At 36.4% G+C, this 21000-nt stretch overlaps 2 protein-coding genes across 7 annotated transcripts in view; one reads left to right on the top strand and one right to left on the bottom strand.

Annotated features, from left to right (window-relative positions):
* Positions 1 to 21000, bottom strand: part of LOC106087403 (stomatin) — a 52571-nt gene that overhangs the window by 18685 nt on the left and 12886 nt on the right. For both annotated transcript variants that reach the window (XM_059367931.1, XM_059367930.1), the window contains exon 8: positions 18674 to 19056. In XM_059367931.1, coding sequence (XP_059223914.1) covers positions 18962 to 19056 — 95 coding nt within the window. In that variant the 3' untranslated portion in view covers positions 18674 to 18961. The remainder of the gene's footprint in view (positions 1 to 18673; positions 19057 to 21000) is intronic.
* LOC106087411 (aminoacylase-1) lies at positions 140 to 18966 on the top strand. 5 transcript variants are annotated; one of them, XM_013252437.2, is made up of 7 exons: positions 140 to 220; positions 594 to 724; positions 12102 to 12446; positions 13151 to 13297; positions 13368 to 13651; positions 13712 to 13848; positions 13907 to 14219. In XM_013252437.2, exons 2-7 carry the CDS (start codon positions 640 to 642, stop codon positions 14109 to 14111), a joined length of 1203 nt encoding a protein of 400 aa, XP_013107891.1. In that variant the 5' UTR covers positions 140 to 220; positions 594 to 639; the 3' UTR covers positions 14112 to 14219. The 5 variants fall into 5 exon arrangements, with proteins under 5 accessions (XP_013107891.1, XP_013107893.1, XP_059223911.1 ...); XM_013252439.2 differs by having other exon boundaries at positions 206 to 296; XM_059367927.1 differs by lacking the exon at positions 140 to 220 and adding an exon at positions 227 to 311.

The following is a 21000-nucleotide window of genomic DNA, read 5'->3' as shown; positions in this document are numbered from 1 at the left end:
AGAGTGCGAATGAGTTTCGTATGCTATAGGTCGTGCTCTACTTAAACAAATATGAACACCCAAGCCTCCCCCTCCCCAAACAAAACCAATACATAGTATGTAGAAATACACCACCACTGGCAAACTAAAACGGCTGACTGTTTGTAAACACTTTAAATACCATCTGATTAAGACTTTAATAATTCAGTTCGCTCTGAGTAGCCGGCCGATCCACAAACTGGTAATCAAAAAAAAAAGAAAGTAGCAATAAAAAAAAAAAACAAAGAAACCTAAAAATCAAAACAGAAAACGAAAGTGTAAGAGTGAGAAAGGTCCTGTGATTTTTTTAAGTGTTTCATATGTCCTTGGCCAAACTAAAACAGCTGATTTTTTGATAACAACAAAAAACCAAGAAAAACGGAAAAATATAATAAATCCCCACAAAACGTCAGTGCATTTATCGATTAATTTACGTCAATTAATTTCAAATGCCCATTTACAACGTTTGGTGATAAATCGTTTGGTGGCAAAATTTCAGCAACAACACAAAAATATTGGCATCTTTTAATAGAAATTTAAAAATTTAATTTTTAATCTTCAATATCAATTTATAGGCAAAATTTTTCATCAAATCACAAATAAACAAACAAACCGACAAACATGAGTGCTTGGGAAGATAATGAAGAAATTAAATTGTTCCGCGAATATTTACGCATTCCAAGTGTTCATCCAGATATTGATTATGGTAAGTTGTTATATAGGAATTAGAAATAGAAAGTAGATTTAAAAAAAATTATCGTTCTTTCAAAGGTTGTGGGAAATACTAACATAAGTCACTTTTGCTTTCAACACATTTTTACAACAACATTTTATTTCTAACACAAAATTTAAGTTTGGAGTACAACAATAAAAATTCCAGAAACCCGTATGTGAGATTGAATGACAATAGAAATAAGAAACACTTTGTGTCTATCATTTTCATTTGTTTAAACATTTATTTAAACTGAAGTTCAAAAGTTATCATACTATTTCTTTAAACTTCATGTCAATGTTAAACTCTTTTCATATGGATCATATTCTTGTGAGGGTATTTCACTCAATGTGCATGCATGCTTATGTAGCTATTTGAAGGATCATATTACGCTACACTAAACCTTGCCATTGACAATTTATTCAGTAACCTCAACACTTTCGTCATGGGAAAGTACATAAACAAACAACATCTGCAAATAATACAAATTACCTATAGAAATTCGGAAGTCAATGACCACTACTTTTTAAGAGCGCTAACTTCAGTGACGTGAACTCGTTGGGGTGTACTCTAAAGATCTAGAACTGGTCATATCGAAAAAAAAAAACCCGATCACTGCAGTGTGTATCAAGCGGATATCCTTACAATTAAGCAAATGGTGTAATGGCTAAGATATAATGTCATAATGACGTTTGAAATAAATATCTTCTCAGACAGCCAGGCAGCCATTAAATCCTTGGAGAACGTATTTCTGAACACAAAAACCGCCCTCGACTATGGCAGATCTCTCAACGAAGTGGCTGAACAGTTCAAAATTCACCTGTTCTGGATGCCAGGCCACAGAGATATCCCAGGGAATTGTAAAGCTGACGAGCTTGCGAGACTAGGAACTATCCTACACATTCCAGGGATACTGAAATCTGTGGGTATACCTCTAGCGACATGTAAGCTAAGTTTTCAGGACCAGGACCGAAGGACAGCGAATGATAGATGGTCACAAAGAAGCGGCTGTGAGCATTCCAAAACTATGTGGCCTAATCTAGACTTGGAGAGGTCTACCGCTTTGCTGTCACTGGTTAGAACAGAAGTCTCAGTCATTGTGTCCCTCATAACAGGTCACTGTCTAATCGGAAAACATGTTGACAGGCTGAAGGTTTCCAGCAACTTTTGCAGAAGCTGTGAGTACATCGAAGAAGAAGAGACTAAAGAACACCTTCTGTGTGTGTCACGCACTAGCAGTCAGAAGAGTTCCACTTTAGGTTCTCATTTCTTTGAGAACCTGTCTGGTTTAGCGGATGAGAACATTCGCAAGTTATTGGTCTTCTTAAAGCGATCTGGATGGTTGAACGGTAGGAACTAGAAAGCATCTTTCTTCTTCTGTTCCTGTGGTATCAAAATTAACACTTAAAACTACCCTAATCTAACTTGTTGACGAAGCTAATTTTTGGCGTAATGGCTTCGTCAATAAGCTAAATAGGCGTTATTGGTCAGGTGAAAATCGAAATGTGCTTCACGAATCAACACTTCATCCATGAAAAAATAACTGTTTGGTGTGGTTTGCATGTCGGCGACGTCATTGGGCCATACTTCTTAGTCCATGATGCCAATCGTCATGGGCTACCGCACCATGCTCACGGAATATTTTTGGCCTGAATTGAAATTATGGCTGACATGTGGCTTCAACAGGACGGTGCCATTAGCCACAAAGCGCACATTACAAACATACTATTGAAGAGTCAGTTTGATGAGCGTGTTATCCCAAGAACGGATAGAGTTAACTCTTTTGAGGTCATGTGCAAAATTTCAAGACCCTTGGTGGTCCAGGCGCCTTTTGGCCGGCCTTTAAATTTGGTACCCTCGGCATTTCGAAAAATTGTTCGTGCTGTTCATGCGGTTTGCATGCCGGCGGCGTTATTGGGCCATACTTCTTCATCAATGATGCCAATCGTCACTTTATCGGCAACGCTACCGCACCATGCTCAATGAATATTTTTGACCTGAACTGAAATTGTGTACCTGTATCAACAGGACGGTTCCATAAGCCACATATTACACATTACAATTAATTAATTGAAGAGTAATTTCGATGAACGTGTTATCCAGAAAAATGGCACTGCCACATCGTTCGTGCGATTTGACACCTCTGGACTATTTTCTTTGGAGCTACGTTAAGTCATTGCAAATGCAAATTTGCCCATGAATATTCCATTTAGGAACAGGGGCAAACTTCTCACATATCAATGAGTGCTGCCCGATTAAAATTTCAGCTCAATGATAAGGGGCCTCCTTTTTTTAGTCGAATCCGACCGGCGTGCATTAGGGGAAGATAACCTCCGCCGACAAAATTTTTTTTCTGATGTTATCGCTAGAATTCGATCTATGCCATCAAGCCCTCGACGCACTGTTGGATGGAATTGAAAAAAAAAAACTACTAAAAACCAGTAAGGAAAGGCAAAAGTCGGGCGGAGCCGACTATATAATACCCTACACCTACCCTACAATTAAAAATTCGGGCAATAAATATATGTATATGTATCTAACCGATATTGATGAGATCTTGCGGATATGTTAACAAAACAATCCGTGTCAAATTTTATATAGATCGGATCAGTAACAAAACAAACCGTGCCAAATTTTGTGCAGATCGGTTGAAAATTGTAGTTACAGAAAGCTATATCGAAATCTCAACTAATTTTGATGAAATATTGCCAATCCGTGCTAAATTTTGTGCAGATCCGTTGAGAGTTGTGGTTACTATGGACATTTAAGTCCAAATCTGGCGGTACAGATATAGGGGAGCTATATCTAAATTTGAACCAAAAAAAAATAGGGTTCGTCTTTGAGCTAAAAGGCTCAAGGCTTTAGGTGGCCCAGGCGCCTTTTGGCAAGCCCCTAAAATTGTCACATCGGCATTTCGAAAAATTATTCGGGCTGTCAAATAATATGTATACCTCAAGAGGACTATTTTGTATGGAATTTTGAGCACTATCCAGCAAAAAATTTTGATAATTGACCACAAATAAAGATTTGACAGGCCGAAAATTTTTGTCGAAATGCCGAGCGACCAACTTTAGGTCCCTGCCAAGAGGCGCCCGAACTACCTAGGACCATGATAAGACCTCAGCCCTAAATTTCAAATTTCAATGAGTCATCTCTATCCGTACTCAGATGGCATATTTTTTCGTTTCTATCCCACTGTGGGGCGTTGGAAGAGCTCAGAACCAACATTGAACGGGAAATAGCGAGCGTTTCGGCTGTAATGTGTGGACGAGTCGTCGAAAATTAGATCAAAGATATTGAGAAATGCAAACCAGCCAGAGCTCAAAGAATGTGGTACGAGGTATACACTTAAGCCCCCAATACTCGTACCAAATACACGCTGTATGGCCCCAAAAAAAAAACAATTAGCCAGACAATAATTCGATAATCTGCTTAAACCATAATCTAAGCATTTTAAATCCATCATTCCCCAAAAACTGTTCTTTATATTAATACAGAAAATAGCGTGCAAATTAGTCAAGGTTTCGTGTTACCAAGCATTTATGAGGTCAATGTATACGCGACCAATTCAAAACTATGTCCTTGCTGACACACCTTTCTTCTTCAGTACAATTCAAGTCAATAAAAAATAAAAAAAAACAGCTGAGGGAGGTTTATAAACAAAAATCAGCTGACCTTTCCTAGGTGGGTCACACATATACAAAGCAGCATTAAAAATTCGAACCCATGTACTGACATTCCAATGACTGCACTACCATAGTTTATAGATAATAAAATATTCAAATAATCCTTCTTTAGTCTAATATCAAATTCCTTACTATGCAATTAGCGTTAGGCGCTTGTTTGTTTCTCTCTACATACCCCTCCCTCTCCCGCCATGCACAACGACCCACTTAAAACATGTGTTGCCACTCATGCACGAGTATGCGGAAACATTTGCCAGGACCAGAGGGAATGTGTTGAGTGTTGAAAAGCAATTCTCTTCTATAAGACATTGTAGCCTTCTGTAGATGTATGTGTGTGTGTGTGTGTGAATATATGACGCTTTTTATAAACACGAGCCTAAGAACTTCCTTGACCTTATGGAGGCAGTGTTGAAAATGTACTTAGCATGGGTTTGTTTTATTGGCATGAATGGAATATTCTTTCAAAATTAAAAAAAAAAATGGTTTAAAAAAAATTTTGTTAAAAATTAATTCAGGATTAATGGAATATGGTATGTATTAATTACCATTGCGGGGGACTCACTTGGATATTTTAGACCATTGTCATAACACAGGAACAGAATAAGGAAGATGCCTTCCAATTGCTTCCATTGGACCAGCCTGCGAATGTTCTCATCCGAACAAGTTCCGCTAGTTCAAAGAAAAAAGAACCTGCAATGCTTTCTTCTTCTTGTGAAGGGTTACAGCAGATGCTCTTCGACGTCCTCACAGATTCTGCAGAAATCTTTATATGCCACCACTAGTCTATTAGTATGTTTTCCGATCAGACAGTGATCGTCCTGACGGTCACTATGAATGAGACCTTTGTTTCAGCCAACGCACAGTGGGATGTAAAAAAAAAAAAAGGTGAAAATAAATTTGCCATTTTGGAACGGATAAAGATATCTTCTTTTGTGAGAAATAAAATTCAATTTGAAAATATCATAAAACCAAAACTACTAAAGATATCGTTCTAATTTTTCACAAATTTGTAGATGAATATTTTTAAAAAAAAATGAGTACAAATTTTGGCCACATTTCTTGATGAAAACACCCAAAATCCCTACACTGGGGAAAGATGTTTGCATTTTTTTTAATAACATGTCCGTAGAGACCTCAATTCTTGGATGGCACAAAAAAAAAGTTATTTCTTGGGGCAATGAAAATATGTTATAGAGTTGGGGGTGCGTTTTTGAGAACTTGAACTTTTCGTTTTGAGAACTCGAAGGGTTTTCCCAGTTTTTTTTTTGTTTAAAAATACAATATTGTACTTCACAGACCTCCTATTAGAGTTAACACAATTTATGAAAATTACACTAAAAACGCTTCTACATTAAGTCTTCCTTACAGTACAGTAAGCAAAATTAACAGTGCTGGGCCAAGTTTTCGATATAGAGACTAAACTTTTTTTTAACGAAAAAATTACAAAAATTTACTTTTATCACATTTTTGATTTGTAACTCGCATAACTTTTGAATGAAGAATAGGACCTTAGAACAAATATCGAAACAAAATAGTTGTAAATTTCATTAGCTTTCCAAATCAGTTAAACAATTTGGAGTCGGTCCAGAAATGCTTTCACAAACAACAAAATAAGAGATAGGGACGAAACGTTTTTTAAAAAAAAAAAAAGAAAAAATTTACTTTTTTCACATTTTTGATTTGTTACTCGCATAACTTTTGACTGAAGAATCAGATCATAAGATATATTGCGACAAAAAAATGGTAAATTTTATTAGTTTTGCAAATCAGTTAAAAAAAAATTGAAATCGGTTCAGCCTTTGCGAAATATTAAAAAAAAATTTTTTAGTCAAATTTATTGGACACTATAAAAGATATCTAGCACATTTAGGCCTGTTTAGGCTTTTTAAGCACTTTCCAACAAACAAAAAAATTGAAAATCGGACCTTAAATGCGCTTTTGACAGCCCGAACAAAATTTTGTAGGGCCTTGGTGACCAATTTTGAGGACCCACCAATGGGCCCCTTGAACTTCTAGGGAAATTTTACATATAAACTGGATAACAGCTCAGCTATAACCATGTAAAATTTCATGAAGATATCTCTATCCGTTTCAAAATGACAAACTAATTTCCACTTATTTTTGTTTTTCCATCCCACTGTGCAAAGCAGTAGACCTCTTGATGAAAATGTTGCCAAAATTTTATTTTTTAAGAATTTTCTTTCAAAATTTTATTTTTATAGGAAAATTTACCAAAATTAAGTTTTAATAAAAAACTTAATTTTTAAAGAAAATTTTGTCCAATTTTTTTAGAAACTTTAGTTTGTAAAAAATGTTGTCCAATTTTTTTTTATAACATAGACAATTATGTCAAAATTTTATTTCTATAGAGAATATTATCAAAAGAAGATATCTCTATCCGTTCCAAAATGGCAGACTGATTTCCACTTTTTTTTGTTTTTCCATCCCACTGTGCAAAGCAGTAGACCTCTTGATGAAAATGTTGCCAAAATTTTATTTTTTAAGAATTTTCTTTCAAAATTGAATTTTTATAGGAAAATTTACCAGAATTAAGTCTTTATAAAAAATTTTATTTTTAAAGAAAATTTTGTCCAATTTTTTTAGAAACTTTAGTTTGTAAAAAAATTTGTGCAATTTTTTTTATTACCATAGACAATTATGTCAAAATTTTATTTCTATACAGAATATTATCAAAAGAAGATATCTCTATCCGTTCCAAAATGACAGACTGATTTCCACTTATTTTTGTTTTTCCATCCCACTGTGCAAAGCAGTAGACCTCTTGAAGAAAATGTTGCCAAAATTTTATTTTTTAAAAATTTTCTTTCAAAATTGCATTTTTATAGGAAAATTTACCGGAATTAAGTTTTTATAAAAAATTTTATTTTTAAAGAAAATTTTGTCCAATTTTTTATTACCATAGACAATTATGCCAAAATTTTACTTTAGTTTGTTAAAAATTTTGTCCAATTTTTTATTACCATAGACAATTATGCCAAAATTTTACGTTACACCCTTATATACATGAATATGCCTTTCAATTGAAATATATTATTAAAAAAAATACACATGTACAAAGGATATACGCTATACGGTAAGATCCAAACTAAAAATCAATGCGACCTCTAAGACGTTTTTACTTACAGTATAGGGATACAGGCAATTTAAAATAAATAGCCAAAAAAGCCGTAATTGCTTGATAAAATTTTACTTGATAGAAGCTTTTTGCGGAAAATTTAATTTAAAACAAGTAAGCAGGCATTAAGTTCGTTCAGGACGAATTTTGTAAACCCACAACCTCTTACGCTTCGCTGCACCCTAAAGTGGCTTGCCAAATTGAATGTTTCTTTAAATATTTTGCAGCCGGTGCCCAGAGCTGTGGGTCTTACTAGGATCTACTTTACGTTATATGTTTATCGTATGTTTTGTTCAAATGAATATCATATGCGAAAGAATAGTTTTAAAGTCCCATAGGTTCTTCCAAGTCCGAAGGGCCGCATAGCGAAACCTCTTAGTAGAGAAGTTTCAACATGGCAGAATACCTCACAAATGTAGCCTGCATTAGTAAGTAGATAACCACCGTTGAAAAATTTTTCTGATGTTCACACCTATCTGCAACATATTCGGGAGAGATGTGTAGGAATCTAATACAACTTATTGTACCAAATTTCAATAAAATAGGGTTCCAAATATACCATTTATGAGTGAAAGACCTTTAATCGGGACATTAGTATATATGTGGGTTATGTGCAAATGTGGTACGATCTTAACCATACTCCGCGCAGACGTCGAAGGGCTTACGACAGATGATTATGCCAAATTTCAGTAAAATTGGGTACCAAACCCATGACCACTTGGGTGATTTTGAGGAAAAGGCGGCAATGTAGCATACCTATGTCCTTCCAAAGACCCATATATCCGCGGTAAACATTTCTTTATATGTTGGGCATAAAAGTAACCTACATTTAAATACCTTTCATTCAACTCCTATATTGTCGTAATCGGAGTGGATGCCCGCTCGGGCGGTTTTGGGGTAGAGTAGGTCCCCTTAGTCGCTTGATCACAAATTTGAGAGACCCCCCGAAACATTTGTCTTAACATCCAAGACACTAGGCCAAACAAGCGATGTATGTAAACCATACCCGCTTGGAAGATTTTGACAGAAATGGGTCTTTATAACATCTCTATGTTCCTTCAAAGTCCCGTTGGTCCTTCCGGGGCTAACATTTTTATATATCTTGGACATAGTCGTAACCTAACTTTCAAATACCTTTCATTTTACTCCTATATTGTCATCATAAGTATATATGCCCGCTCAAGCGGCTTGGGATAGGGGAGGTCTCCTTAGTCGCTTGACCCCAAATTAGAGAGACCCCCTCGAAACATTGGTTTCCTCACCTAAGGAGTATTTTCCTAAGCGCCATTACACCAGTTTAATCTAGCGATGTACGTATTCCATACCCACTCGCGAGATTTTGACGGAAGGGCGGCAATGTAATATCCCTACGTTCCTTCAAAGACCTGATGGTCCTTCCGAGGGCTAACATTTTTATATTTCTTTGATATAATCATTGCCAACATCATGAAGGCCACCGCCTAAGGCGCTAATCGCTTGGGTTCGAATCCTGGCGAGAACATCAGAATGTCAGCGATTATCCCCTCCAAATGCTGGCGACATTAGTGAGATACTATGCCATATGAAAACTTCTCCCCAAAAACTTCTCTCACACTGCAGAACGACGTTCGGACTCCGCTATAAAAAGGAGGTCCCTTATCATCGAGTTTAATCTTGAATCGAACAGCACTCATTCATATGTCCTGCTCCTTAATGGAATGTTCATGAGCAAATTTGCAAATATTTGCCATCTGTCAAATACCTTTCATTTGGATCCCATATTATCATTATTGGGGTTTAATGCCCGCTCGAACGGAGAGGGAAGATCCCCTTGTTCGCTTGGCAAAAAATCTCAGCGTCAGCTTTGTATTACTTGTCAGCCTTGACGGCATTTCTGTAAATTTCAAATTCCATTTCAAATTTAATTTATGCTGCCAAAAAGGCCATATCTCGGAGATGGGTGGTGCAATTTAAGCGAAATTATGTGTTCTCTGCCGTAGGAGTACCTAGGGGGACCGCCTCACCCCAAAACCCATCAAATAGACCAATCACGACAATATGGGACTCAAATGAAAGGTATTTCAGTTTTAAAAACGTATCTGATATCCAATTGTGGGACCAATTGTTTGGGGGACCATCCCACTCCCAAAACACAACTAAAACGGAGATATTAACCGACCATGGCAATATGGGACGCAAATGAAAGGTATTTGGAAGTACACCACGAAATTAATACCCACTTTCGGGACCAAGTTTTATAGGGGTCACACCGTTCCCCGAAATTTACCGACCATGGCAATATGAGACTCAAATAAAAGGTATTTGAGATTAGAAAATGTATTTGATATCCAATTTTGGAGCCAAGTGTTTTGAGGACGCCTCATCCCATGAACTCCCTTTAAACCATTGGCTATATGGGATTTATATAAATGGTATTTGAGAGTAGAGCCATAGCGGAGTAAGGGGGAAGCAGACGATTTGACAGTGATAGCCAGAGGACTGCCGTCAATAAACTTTGTTAGCCATTCGGGCCGACGCAGTCCGAGTTAAGGGCGTGGGCTAATACCGCGCATTTAGCACTGTGGAAAAGCGAAAAGGCCGGTGGGACAACGAAAAACCTATGGGGAAATCCAGATTATGCGAAGACGAGGCTATTACTGAAAGAAAGTAAGCAGGAGGTCAGTATAGCTTTCGCTATCATCACAAAACTCACTTTTGCAATATCGGTGCAGCAAGTTATAGAATGTGTAGGCCATGTGGGGAAGATGATGGAGCATTTCCTGACTTTTGTGTCAAGCGACATACATATACCATTTTCATAGCATGGTATTTCACCTCAAACTCTTTAATTGTCGAAAATGAATATTCAAAAAATAATTTTGCTTCATACATATATTCTAAAAGAAGGTGCAGCTTGTACCTCATAAAACCGATCTTCTGACTTGCTTTCTTCAACATATAACCTGATTTTGCAGACATTTTGGACCAAATACGTCCAAATCTTGTATAGCTCCTGTATGAACAGATCTTCCTATTTTTCTTCAGTCTCTTTTCAGTCTCTTTTCCTTAACCCAAGCCTAGTATGATCCTTATGGGCCCATAACTCTCATGTAACCCGTACTTCTGATTTGGCTTTTTGAGCTGAAATGCCGTGTGGGAAATTCTGTTTTGCCTCCCAACCTACACGCGTAGTATGATACGATGAAAGATCGATCATCAATATTTACCAATCAACTAATTTGAGTTTTTAGCACTTGTGAATATTCTAGCCGAATGTGGTGAAATTCGTCCCATGTATTGTTTGAAACGGTCCATAATCTGATATAAGCGATTTTCCTTCTACTTTTGTAGTTTTAAAATAAACCAATTCATTGATCGAAAGACGTCAACATTTAGATTATTTCCTAGTTTCTCTTACGTTCAAAATGTTGATTCCCATACAAAATTTCTTCAAACTTTGAAATTTCTTTTTGCTTTTATAATCTTTTCGCTAAAATTGTTGCATTATGAAACTGAATTGTCTCTAATTGACATCAATTGTCGGTAATTGGCGAAGTCAGCAGCACATGATGAGTTGCTTGTTCATCAAATTGCTCTTCCGTTTCCGTTAGAGTTTATGAGTGCTTGAATAAATTTAACAGCCCAAAGTCTGCATAGCATGTAAGTAAATTCTGAAAAAGGCAAACTTCTAAAAACCATATTTCAAAGGAACCTGTCTGAAGCCATTTCTGGTAATGCCTCGATTTTAAAATATTTCATGTATGTATTGCTCTCTTTTTTCATTTGAAAAGGGTGGTTGAAATTTTTGGCTTTTCCTGCCAAATTGTTTTCAAGCACGTGCCATACACCATTGTTCGCCTTGTAATTATGGAACTAAGACTTTGTCGTCCTATTGTTTGTCACCATTTATGGTTGATTTATCCTAAAGTCTAATGATGGTGTAGCATTGATATGGCTTGACCCATGAATGAAGGCATTGCATCTAAGGCAAATGCCCCTGAGGCATTACTGCTATTGTCATATGATGCTCTGATGCACTTGAAATTGCCGCCAACAATCGATGGACAATGGCATTGTTCATTACCAGAGAGACAAGGTTGCATACTGAATTGAGTTGAATGTTCTAAATATTATGTGGAAATTATCGATATGATGCTGAGATTGGTAATATTTTTGGGATTGGTTTTTTGCAAAAAAAATAATAAAAACCATCTTTTTAAAATTTTTAAGTTCTATTACACATACTTTCAAAACCTAATTTTAGTTTTTTTTAAATAAACTTTTACATCTAAATTTTATGTTCTATTAAACATTCTTCCAAACACCTACAAATTATCTAACCATTTTTTCAGCTTTAACCATTATGTGCTTTTTGTCCAAAAGAAACTTTTAATTTCCTTTAATTTAACACCAGTGCAAATTTGTTTAATGTGTTCAACTAATCAATATACTAATAATAATCCAAACACGCATGTATGTATGTACCTTTGTCATTAGAATTCCTTTTTTCTGAACCCCACCTAGTCTAAGCATCGAAATTTTTAAAAAATTTACACTTCTTTCCATTCAGAACCATGCATAACATTCCTACAGAAACAAGCTGATGACTTGGGTCTTCCCCTAAAGGTATACTATCCTGCGGATAAAACAAAACCTGTGGCGATTATAACATGGGTGGGCACCCAGCCGAACTTGCCTTCGGTGGTCCTGAACTCCCACATGGATGTTGTTCCAGTATTTGAGGACAAATGGACCCATCCACCATTTGGTGCTGAAATGGACTCGGAGGGAAGAATATTTGCTCGTGGCTCACAGGATATGAAATGTGTTGGCATGCAATACCTGGCTGCCATACGTGCCTTAAAGAAACGTGGAACAACCATGAAACGCACAGTGCATATTACCTTTGTGGCAGGTAAGTCTACAAAGTGAACAAATTTGAAAACATTTTGGTTGCCTGTTTTCATTCCCTTAAAAAAAGTAATCTTTATGGCGATTAGCTGTATAGCGATAAGCCCCTTAACACACATTTCTTTCTGAGATAAATAAATTTTATAGAAGTGTTTGCCTTCAAAGTAGCCCAGATAACATTTTTCGTTTTTTACTATATTTCAAACTTGGGCGGCTATAAAGATAGGAAATTTGAATATGCCAAACCAAATATGAATATAAAGCTTTTATCTTCAAGTAGTTCAGGTAAATCTTTGAAAAATATTTAAGGATAATAAATCTGAGAAGTTTTATTATAGGGTTGTTCCATTTTCAAAAACACCATCTAAGAAGAATGTATAGGGATTTCATTATCTAACTTCATAGAAATCTAGTCAAAATTAGTTATTGAAAATGCTTTCCATTTCCCTTAACTCGGTGAAACTTTTTAATGTCACCAGCCAACAATTATCCTTAAGCTAATAAAATATTCCTAAAAGGTTTTCTATTTCCAGCCATGGAAATTTAATAAGTAAATTGCTAATTGTCAAAGGCAAATGGTGTGGATAAATGTCACCAGACACCCCTTATTATAAAATAAGGAGTGAATAAGGGAGCATGAAATTAATTTTGAAATTGGCATTACATTTCATATTTTCTATAATTCCTCACTCTCTTCTCCTCTAATAGATGAAGAAATCGGTGGCCACTTGGGCATGGAAGCTTTTGTCAAGACAGATGACTTCAAAAAACTAAATGTGGGCTTTTCTTTGGATGAAGGCGTTGCTGCCACAGACGATACCTATTTGGTATATTATGCCGAGAGATCTATATGGCGTAAGTACCTCTGGTACTTGTGTACTTCATGCGTACGATTATTTTTCTTTTTACTTCTTTTTACTTTCAGAAATCCATTTCCAAATAACTGGTACTGCTGGTCATGGTTCCTTGTTGCTGAAAAATACCGTGGGAGAAAAATTCCATTATATTCTAAATAAAATGATGGCTTTTAGAGCTAATGAAAGCAAGCGCTTAGAAAGTGATGCTTCCCTGTCCATAGGAGATGTGACTACAGTGAATTTGACCACTTTAAAGGGTGGTGTACAAAGTAATGTGGTGCCTCCTTTCATGGATGTTTGTTTCGATATTCGTTTGGCCATAACTGTAGACCATGGGGATTTTGAAAAACAGGTAATGGAAAAGAAATTTTTTATTTGTCAAAAATGTCCTTATATCCTTTTGTCATCTTAGGTTCGTCAATGGTGCCTTGAGGCTGGCGGTGATATAGAATTATATTTTGAACAAAAAGAACCCAAAATTCAAGCTACCAAAACCGACGATTCCAACATATATTGGAAAGCCTTTGAAAATTGTTTGGTCAATGATTTGTAGGTTTTTTCTTTGTATAAATTTCTTAGAATTTTATTTAATTTCTTCTTTTTGCAGAGGTTTAAAAATTGTTAAACAAGTCTTCCCCGGCGGCACTGATAGCCGTCATTTACGTTATGTTGGTGTTCCTGCCATTGGTTTTTCACCCATGATTAATACACCTGTTTTATTACACGATCACGATGAATTCCTCAAGGCTGATACCTATTTGAGAGGCATAGAGATCTATGAAAAGCTTATTCCAGCAGTTGTAAATGTTTAGGGGATACAGCATGTTGGCAGGATTTTTAAAATGAAGTCACAAAGGATAAAACTATTTTTGGAGTTTTGTTAAAGTTGAAAGGAAAAATAAAATTATATATGGTAACAATATGATTGTTTTATTCGCAGTTATCTTAAGATAGATACATTTTCTTTACAATGGACCTCAATGTCAAAAATTTTACCACACAAGTTTTAAGAAAACTTATTGATATATTTTTATGACAACCAAGAAAGGCTATCGCTTGACCTTCTTGCATTGACCAACCTATAAAAGCCTTAAAAAGTTTCTGTTTGGTGATAGCTCCGCATTCGATGATGTGTTAAGAGATATATCCCGAAAGTTCACCAAAATTTACTATTAAGTAGGAAATTTGGCCCATTTAGCAGTTGTGCAACTTTCTAATGGGCCCTCCTATGGATTAAGAGATGGTTTTCAATATAAATAGATTAAGAAAAGATTATATCGACCTAAACCCCTTTTTCAAATTTCTTAGTGCTTACATTATCTTTTCAGATGAAGTCCACCTTACCATAATACCATATAATAAGATGGAAAATGCTTACAAATACGATGTATGATTTTTGATAATGAATGCAACCTTAAAACTGTTTTTTTTTTTATGAGTGACTTAAGATCATCTGAATTGAAAATTAGGTTGATAATGGTTGATTGGAAGTTTAAGAAAGGACACAACAACTCTATAGTTTTTAGAGCGCACAACAAGCCGATTACTGGCTTAGGTGTATGTCCATAGTGGCATGGGGCGGATTAATATCTGCACCCTCTTTTCAACCTAACCTAACCTAGAAGAGAAAATGCATTGCTGCAAGCACTATGTGTTATGTCGGGCTTACAATCTACCTAACCGATTAAAAACCCACCTTATCGCCGCTGAGACTCAAATCCACCAAGGCACCGCTTTTGCATTACTTCGAAGTGTCTCTTAAATCGGCCCTTACACCTTTGTCTATTTCATCAATTTCGTCCAAGCTCTCATCGTTGAGATCACTTATGCCTCGTCGAGATCGGTTTTCTTTCGTCTTAGGAAGTCTTCGCAATATTTTGCTACTTCTGTCCAGTTGTCAATACTTCTGATCATTTTGTCTACAACACTTCCTGTAGTTATTGACCTTTTCTGGTCTTCAAGATACGCGCGTGGTTCCTCCCATCGTTTGAAGTGGAAGAAAGTATGTTCAGAGCCATCCAGGTGTTCTTCATCTTCGAAGAAGCAAAAATATCTAAAATATCCGTGTCTGCTGACCAACGTCAATTAAGAATCCAGTCGAATTCCTAGGTAATTTACCAACTCCTTTGTCGTTACGTCTACATTTTCGACTCGCTTGCCTTTTTCCAGGGAGATTCGCCGTCTGGTGAGCAGAACTAATAGTCTTGTGTGTGGCCAACTCTAGTCCTCGTTCGTGCAGTCAGTTTCTTGAGCGAATCATGACTTGCGTTAGCTTACGCTGAGCCTCTTCCATGTTTCTCGCCGGTATGACTGCCACAACGTCTACAACGTCTGCGTAGCCTACGAGGAAGTCTCCTAGGATGTTGTAGAAACTCGTCGACAACGTCTTTTAGTGCTCCGACGGATGATTGGTTGACAGGGGGTGATAACTTGAAACGTCCCATCCAGAAGTTCCCTGGAGTTCCCATTGAATCTGCAGTTGATATTCCTCGAAGAGGCTAGCGTAATTTCTAGTATACTAACGATAGAATTTGGGACAGAACAGGATATAAGAAACAAGAGGAGCATAGAAAAACAAAACTCAGCAATATACGGGGAATAAGAGGAGCTCGGCAAAGTAAAGGTTAGTCTAATTGTGGCAAGGGTGGTGAAATAACTCTACAAATGGAAAGTGGAAATACATGGTCATACCCAATATAGTCATATGGATTAACAGGAAATATCTAAGCCAATGCTTCTCCCTACATGACGGATAGGGACAGATACACCTACAAAACTCGGCAATATTTAAGGAAGAAAAGGTGCAATCCAAATACGCAAAGGAACAAACTTACGAAACTCGTAAGGTACAGGTCAGTTCAGAAGTGACAAGAATGGTCGGACAACTCTGCAAATGGAGGGTGGGCATATATACTGCTACCCAATAAACCATATGGAGTAATAGGAAGCACGTTAAACTATTCTACAACGTTAGGAAATTCTTCTCACTGCATGACGGTTAGGGAGACATCTACGACTCTCGGAAATATATGAGTAACATAAAGTACAATCCAAATACGCGCAGAAGAACCTATGAAACTCGGCAAGGTAAAGGTCAGTCCAGAAGTGCCAAGGATGGTCGGACAACTCTGCAAATGGAAGGTGGGCATAAATGCTGATATCAAATATGGCATATGGAGTAAAAGGAAGCAGGTTGAACTGAAATCTAACCTCTAACCTTCTCACCGCATCGCGAATATGGAGATCATCCGTACAATTTTCAACTTGTGTTCTTGTCGATCTATCATTATCTCCAACTTTCGCTCTTTTACTACAATAAATCAAAATCAGCTGATTTTTAAAAGGGGAAACAGCTGACTTTGCAATGAAAAAAACTGGTGATTTTGGTGCAGCAGGCAAACAAAAGCTTTGGCGCAGCTGTTCAAACAATGCAAATAGGGTTTATTTTATAAATATTTCAGCAGTCATTTATCTCTTATTTCCACTCTCATAATAGGTCTGTTCGCGTACTTTTGCAGTAAAAATTTTCCTGTAAAAATTTGCAGGGGAGTAAGAACAGGCTTTATTCTCTTTTGTTATTTATTTAAAAAAAACAGCTGGTTTAAAAAACTTATATTCGATGCTGCAAATTGCTGCTGGAAAAAACCCTGCAGCTAAATTTTGCTAGCTTTCAATCACCAAATTCTCACAATATTTTCTTACTCTCACATACTCTCCCTTTGTGTTCTGCTGTCAAAAAAGTACGAGAACTACTTCCAGCAAAAATTGTATTGTGAAAATTTGCACAAATGGTTCGCGTACTTTATTTGTCGGAAGAAGAGAGCGGGAGAATGTGTGAGAGCTAGCAATATATTGGGAATTTGGTAATTGGGAACTTCCAAATTTCTATAGGTTTTTTTACAGCAGCAATTTTCAGCATCGAACAGATGTTTTTTGTAAATCAGCTGTTTTATTAAATTATATAACAATAGAGAGAAAAGGCTGTAATTACTCTCCTGCAAATTTTTACAGGAAAAGTACGCGTCAATATCAGCTGATTTTGTAAAGAGAAATCAGCTGATTTTGTGCCAGCAAACGAACAAAAGCCATAGTAGCACTAAGAATATTAAGTCAACGGGCCAGCTGATGCATTTTTCATTGCATCATTTAATTTTAGGGTTGTATTCGAAATCCACTTGAACATCAAATTTTGTCTTTATATTTTAATGTTAGTATGCCAATTTTTAAGAGACTTTTCTTAATATTATGAAAATTTTCCTTAAATGCTTACTACTTCATACTTAAGGATTATTTTTTGTTATATTTTAAAGATTTTTATACCATTTTAACCTTCTTTGTATTCTCCTTTTTTCCTCACTCAGAACCCTGCGTTAAATTTCTGTCCAAGCAATTCGATGCCATAGGACTTCCCTATGAAGTCCATTACATCAAAGGTGACAAGACCAAGCCCATACTAATAGGCTCCTGGATAGGCACACAGCCAGAGTTGCCTTCTATTTTGCTTAGCTCTCACATGGATGTGGTGCCAGTCTTTGAAGAGAAATGGACACACCCACCTTTTTCGGCCCACATGGATGAAGAGGGAAAAATTTTTGCTAGAGGCTCACAAGACATGAAATCAGTAGGTATGCAATATCTGGCCGCCCTTAAGGTACTAAGGAAGAGCCACAAGCAAATGCGTAGGACTGTACACATAGCCTATGCCCCAGATGAAGAAGTCGGAGGTATGGCAAATTTGGAAGAGTTTTTGAAAACCGAAGAATTTCGCAAACTCAATGTGGGTTTTGCTTTGGACGAGGGTATAGCAACTGAAGATGAGAAATTTGTGGCCTTTTATGCTGAGAGAAGTATATGGGGTAAGATGTTTTATAGTTGCTATAACTTTTACAATCTTAAAGTTGTTTTCTTTCCGACACCACACAGAAATCAATTTCAAATTTCATGGCACCGCTGGTCACGGTTCCTTGCTATTGCCCAATACAGCTGGCCAAAAATTACACTACCTATTGAACAAACTTATGGCTTATCGTTCAACTCAACAAAAGCTTATGGAGGAAAATCCCAATCTATATATAGGAGATGTTACCACCATAAACTTGACCCAACTACAGGGAGGTGTTCAATCGAATGTGGTGCCCCCAGTACTGGCGGCCACCTTTGATATGCGTTTAGCCATTGATGTCAACTTAAAGGAGTTTGAGGAACAGCTGAAGCAATGGTGTAATGAAGCCGGAGGCGATATAGAATGGGAATGGCTGTGTAGAATCGATACAGCTCCAGCAACTAAAATCGATGAGACCAATGCTTATTGGGTGGCTTTTGCAAAGGCTTTTAAGGATATGTAAGGAATTTTGAAATTTTTACAAAGACTTACCCAAAATTTATGTTTCGTTCTTGTTTAGGGATCTTAAACTGGATACTCATGTCTGCTGGCGGCACTGATAGTCAATTCTTGCGTGCCATTGGCATACCCTCGATTGGTTTCTCTCCTATGAATAATACCCCGGTTTTGTTACATGACAACAATGAATTCCTCAAGGCTGAAGTCTTTGTGCGTGGCATTGAAATTTATCATAAAATTTTCTTAAATTTGTTTGATTGTTGATTATATAGAAGACAGACTTTTTGAATAAACGATTTTGTTATACAAGGCATTTCAATTTTAAACTCCAGTGTCTTGTTTTTCGGGGTTTGTTTGAATCTTTTTATTGGACACTGATGTGAGGGTACAAGAATTGGGATCATTGCAACAATTTGCTAAAAAACAAAAGGAGAGTAAAATTTATAATAAAAAATTTAAAAAAAAAATTTGGCATTCTTTCCATAAAATATTTTAAAATTTTTTATGTATATGAAATTTTGCCAAAATTTTCTGTAGCAAAAAAAAACAAACAATTTTTTCTATATAATTTTTTCTTTAAATAATATTTTAGAAAAATTTCAATAGAAATAATAATTTTATACCCACCACCATAAGATGGGGGTATACTAATCAAGTCATTCCGTTTGTAACACCTCGAAATATTGATCTAGGACACCTTGATCCTCTTGACTGAATCGAACTAGCCATGTCCGTCCGACAGTCTGTAGAAATCACGATAGCGGTCAAACGCGTAAAGCTAATGACTTGAAATTTTGCACAGATGCTTAATATTGATGTAAGTCGTTAGGGATTGCAAAAGGGCCCTATCGGTTCACTTTTGGATATAGCTCCCATATAAACCGATCTCCTGATTTGACTTCTTGAGCCCCAGGAAGCCGCAATTTTTGACCGATTTGGCTGAAATTTTGCACATAGTATTCTGTTATGACATTCGACAAATGTGCCAAGTACGGTCCAGATCGGTAAAGAACCTGATATAGCTCCCATATAAACCAATCTCCCGATTTGACTTCTTGAGCCTCTGGAAGCCGAAATTTTCGTCCCATTTGTCAGAAATTTGGCATGTAGTGTTCTGTTATGACTTCCGACAACTGTGTCCAGTACGGTCCAAATCGGTCTATAACCTGATATAGCTCCCATGTAAACCGATCTCCCGATTTGAATTCTTGAGCCCCTGGAAGCCGCAATTTTTGGTCGATTTGGCTGAAATTTTGACTATAGTGTTCTTTTATGAATTTCGACAACTGTATTAAGTCCAAATCGGTCTATAACCTGATATGGCTCCCATATAAACCGATCTCCCGATGTAACTCCTAGAGCCCCAATTTTTGTCCGACTTGGCTAAAATTTTGTTTGCGGTGTTCTGTTACGACATACAAGACTTGTGCCAAATAAGGTTCAAATCGGTCTATAACCTGATATAGCTCCCATATAAACCGATCTCCCGATATAACTTCTTGAGCCCTCACAAGCCGCAATTTTTGTACGATTTGGCTAACATTTTTATTAGTTTTATTAATTTTTTATTGCAATAAAATGAAAAAAAAAACATTGTATCCAAAGGCCTAGACCAAATTAAGCGCATTTTTTACCTATTTCTGTTAACACCCCACAATTGTGCTTGAATTAAATGATGGGCGTTTGGTAACCACCTGCCATTCTAGCCTTGATGTATATTTAAATATTATTAGCAGCGTCTTTTTACCATAACAGATGTAAATTTAACAAAAAAAAGGTGTCAAACGCTGCAACATAATAATTATGCTGGCCCTGCCCACAAAGTCACAGCATGTGGTTGAAGTTAATGTAATACACCCTCGCGTTTAGGGTTGAACAAATTGAATCCCAAATCATGTTCATCCTTCTGCTATGGCATGGTAGGCTAAGAGAAGTCGTGTTGTTATCCCCAGAGATTTGCAAGGCCGGAAGAAAAAGGGAGGTAATTTACTTTTTGAAGTTGCCATGACAAAGGGTTTTTACGTGATGCTACTGTAAGGCAAGTAAGTAAGGCAATCCACTCTTGGTTGTTACTGATGCGGTTAGAGCAATTTGAATTCAAAAAAAAAAAACAAAAGCCATTTGGAGTTATCCAGAGTTTTTACACAATTTAGTGAACATGTTCTTTTTACAAAAAATTTTGTCAAAATTTTATTTTTATAGAAAAGTTTGTCAAAGTTTTATTTTTATGAAAAATTTTGTCAAAATTTTATTTTTATAGAAAAGTTCAAATAATGCGTAAAAGTTTTATTTTTAAAGAAAATGTTATTTCTTTCGTGATTTTTCGAACATATTCCAGCTCGAGATATCAAAAAACTTTT

This window comes from Stomoxys calcitrans, chromosome 4 (genome assembly GCF_963082655.1).
Source record: "Stomoxys calcitrans chromosome 4, idStoCalc2.1, whole genome shotgun sequence".
Lineage (NCBI taxonomy): Eukaryota > Metazoa > Arthropoda > Insecta > Diptera > Muscidae > Stomoxys > Stomoxys calcitrans.
This window is presented reverse-complemented; position numbering and strand designations above follow the sequence as displayed.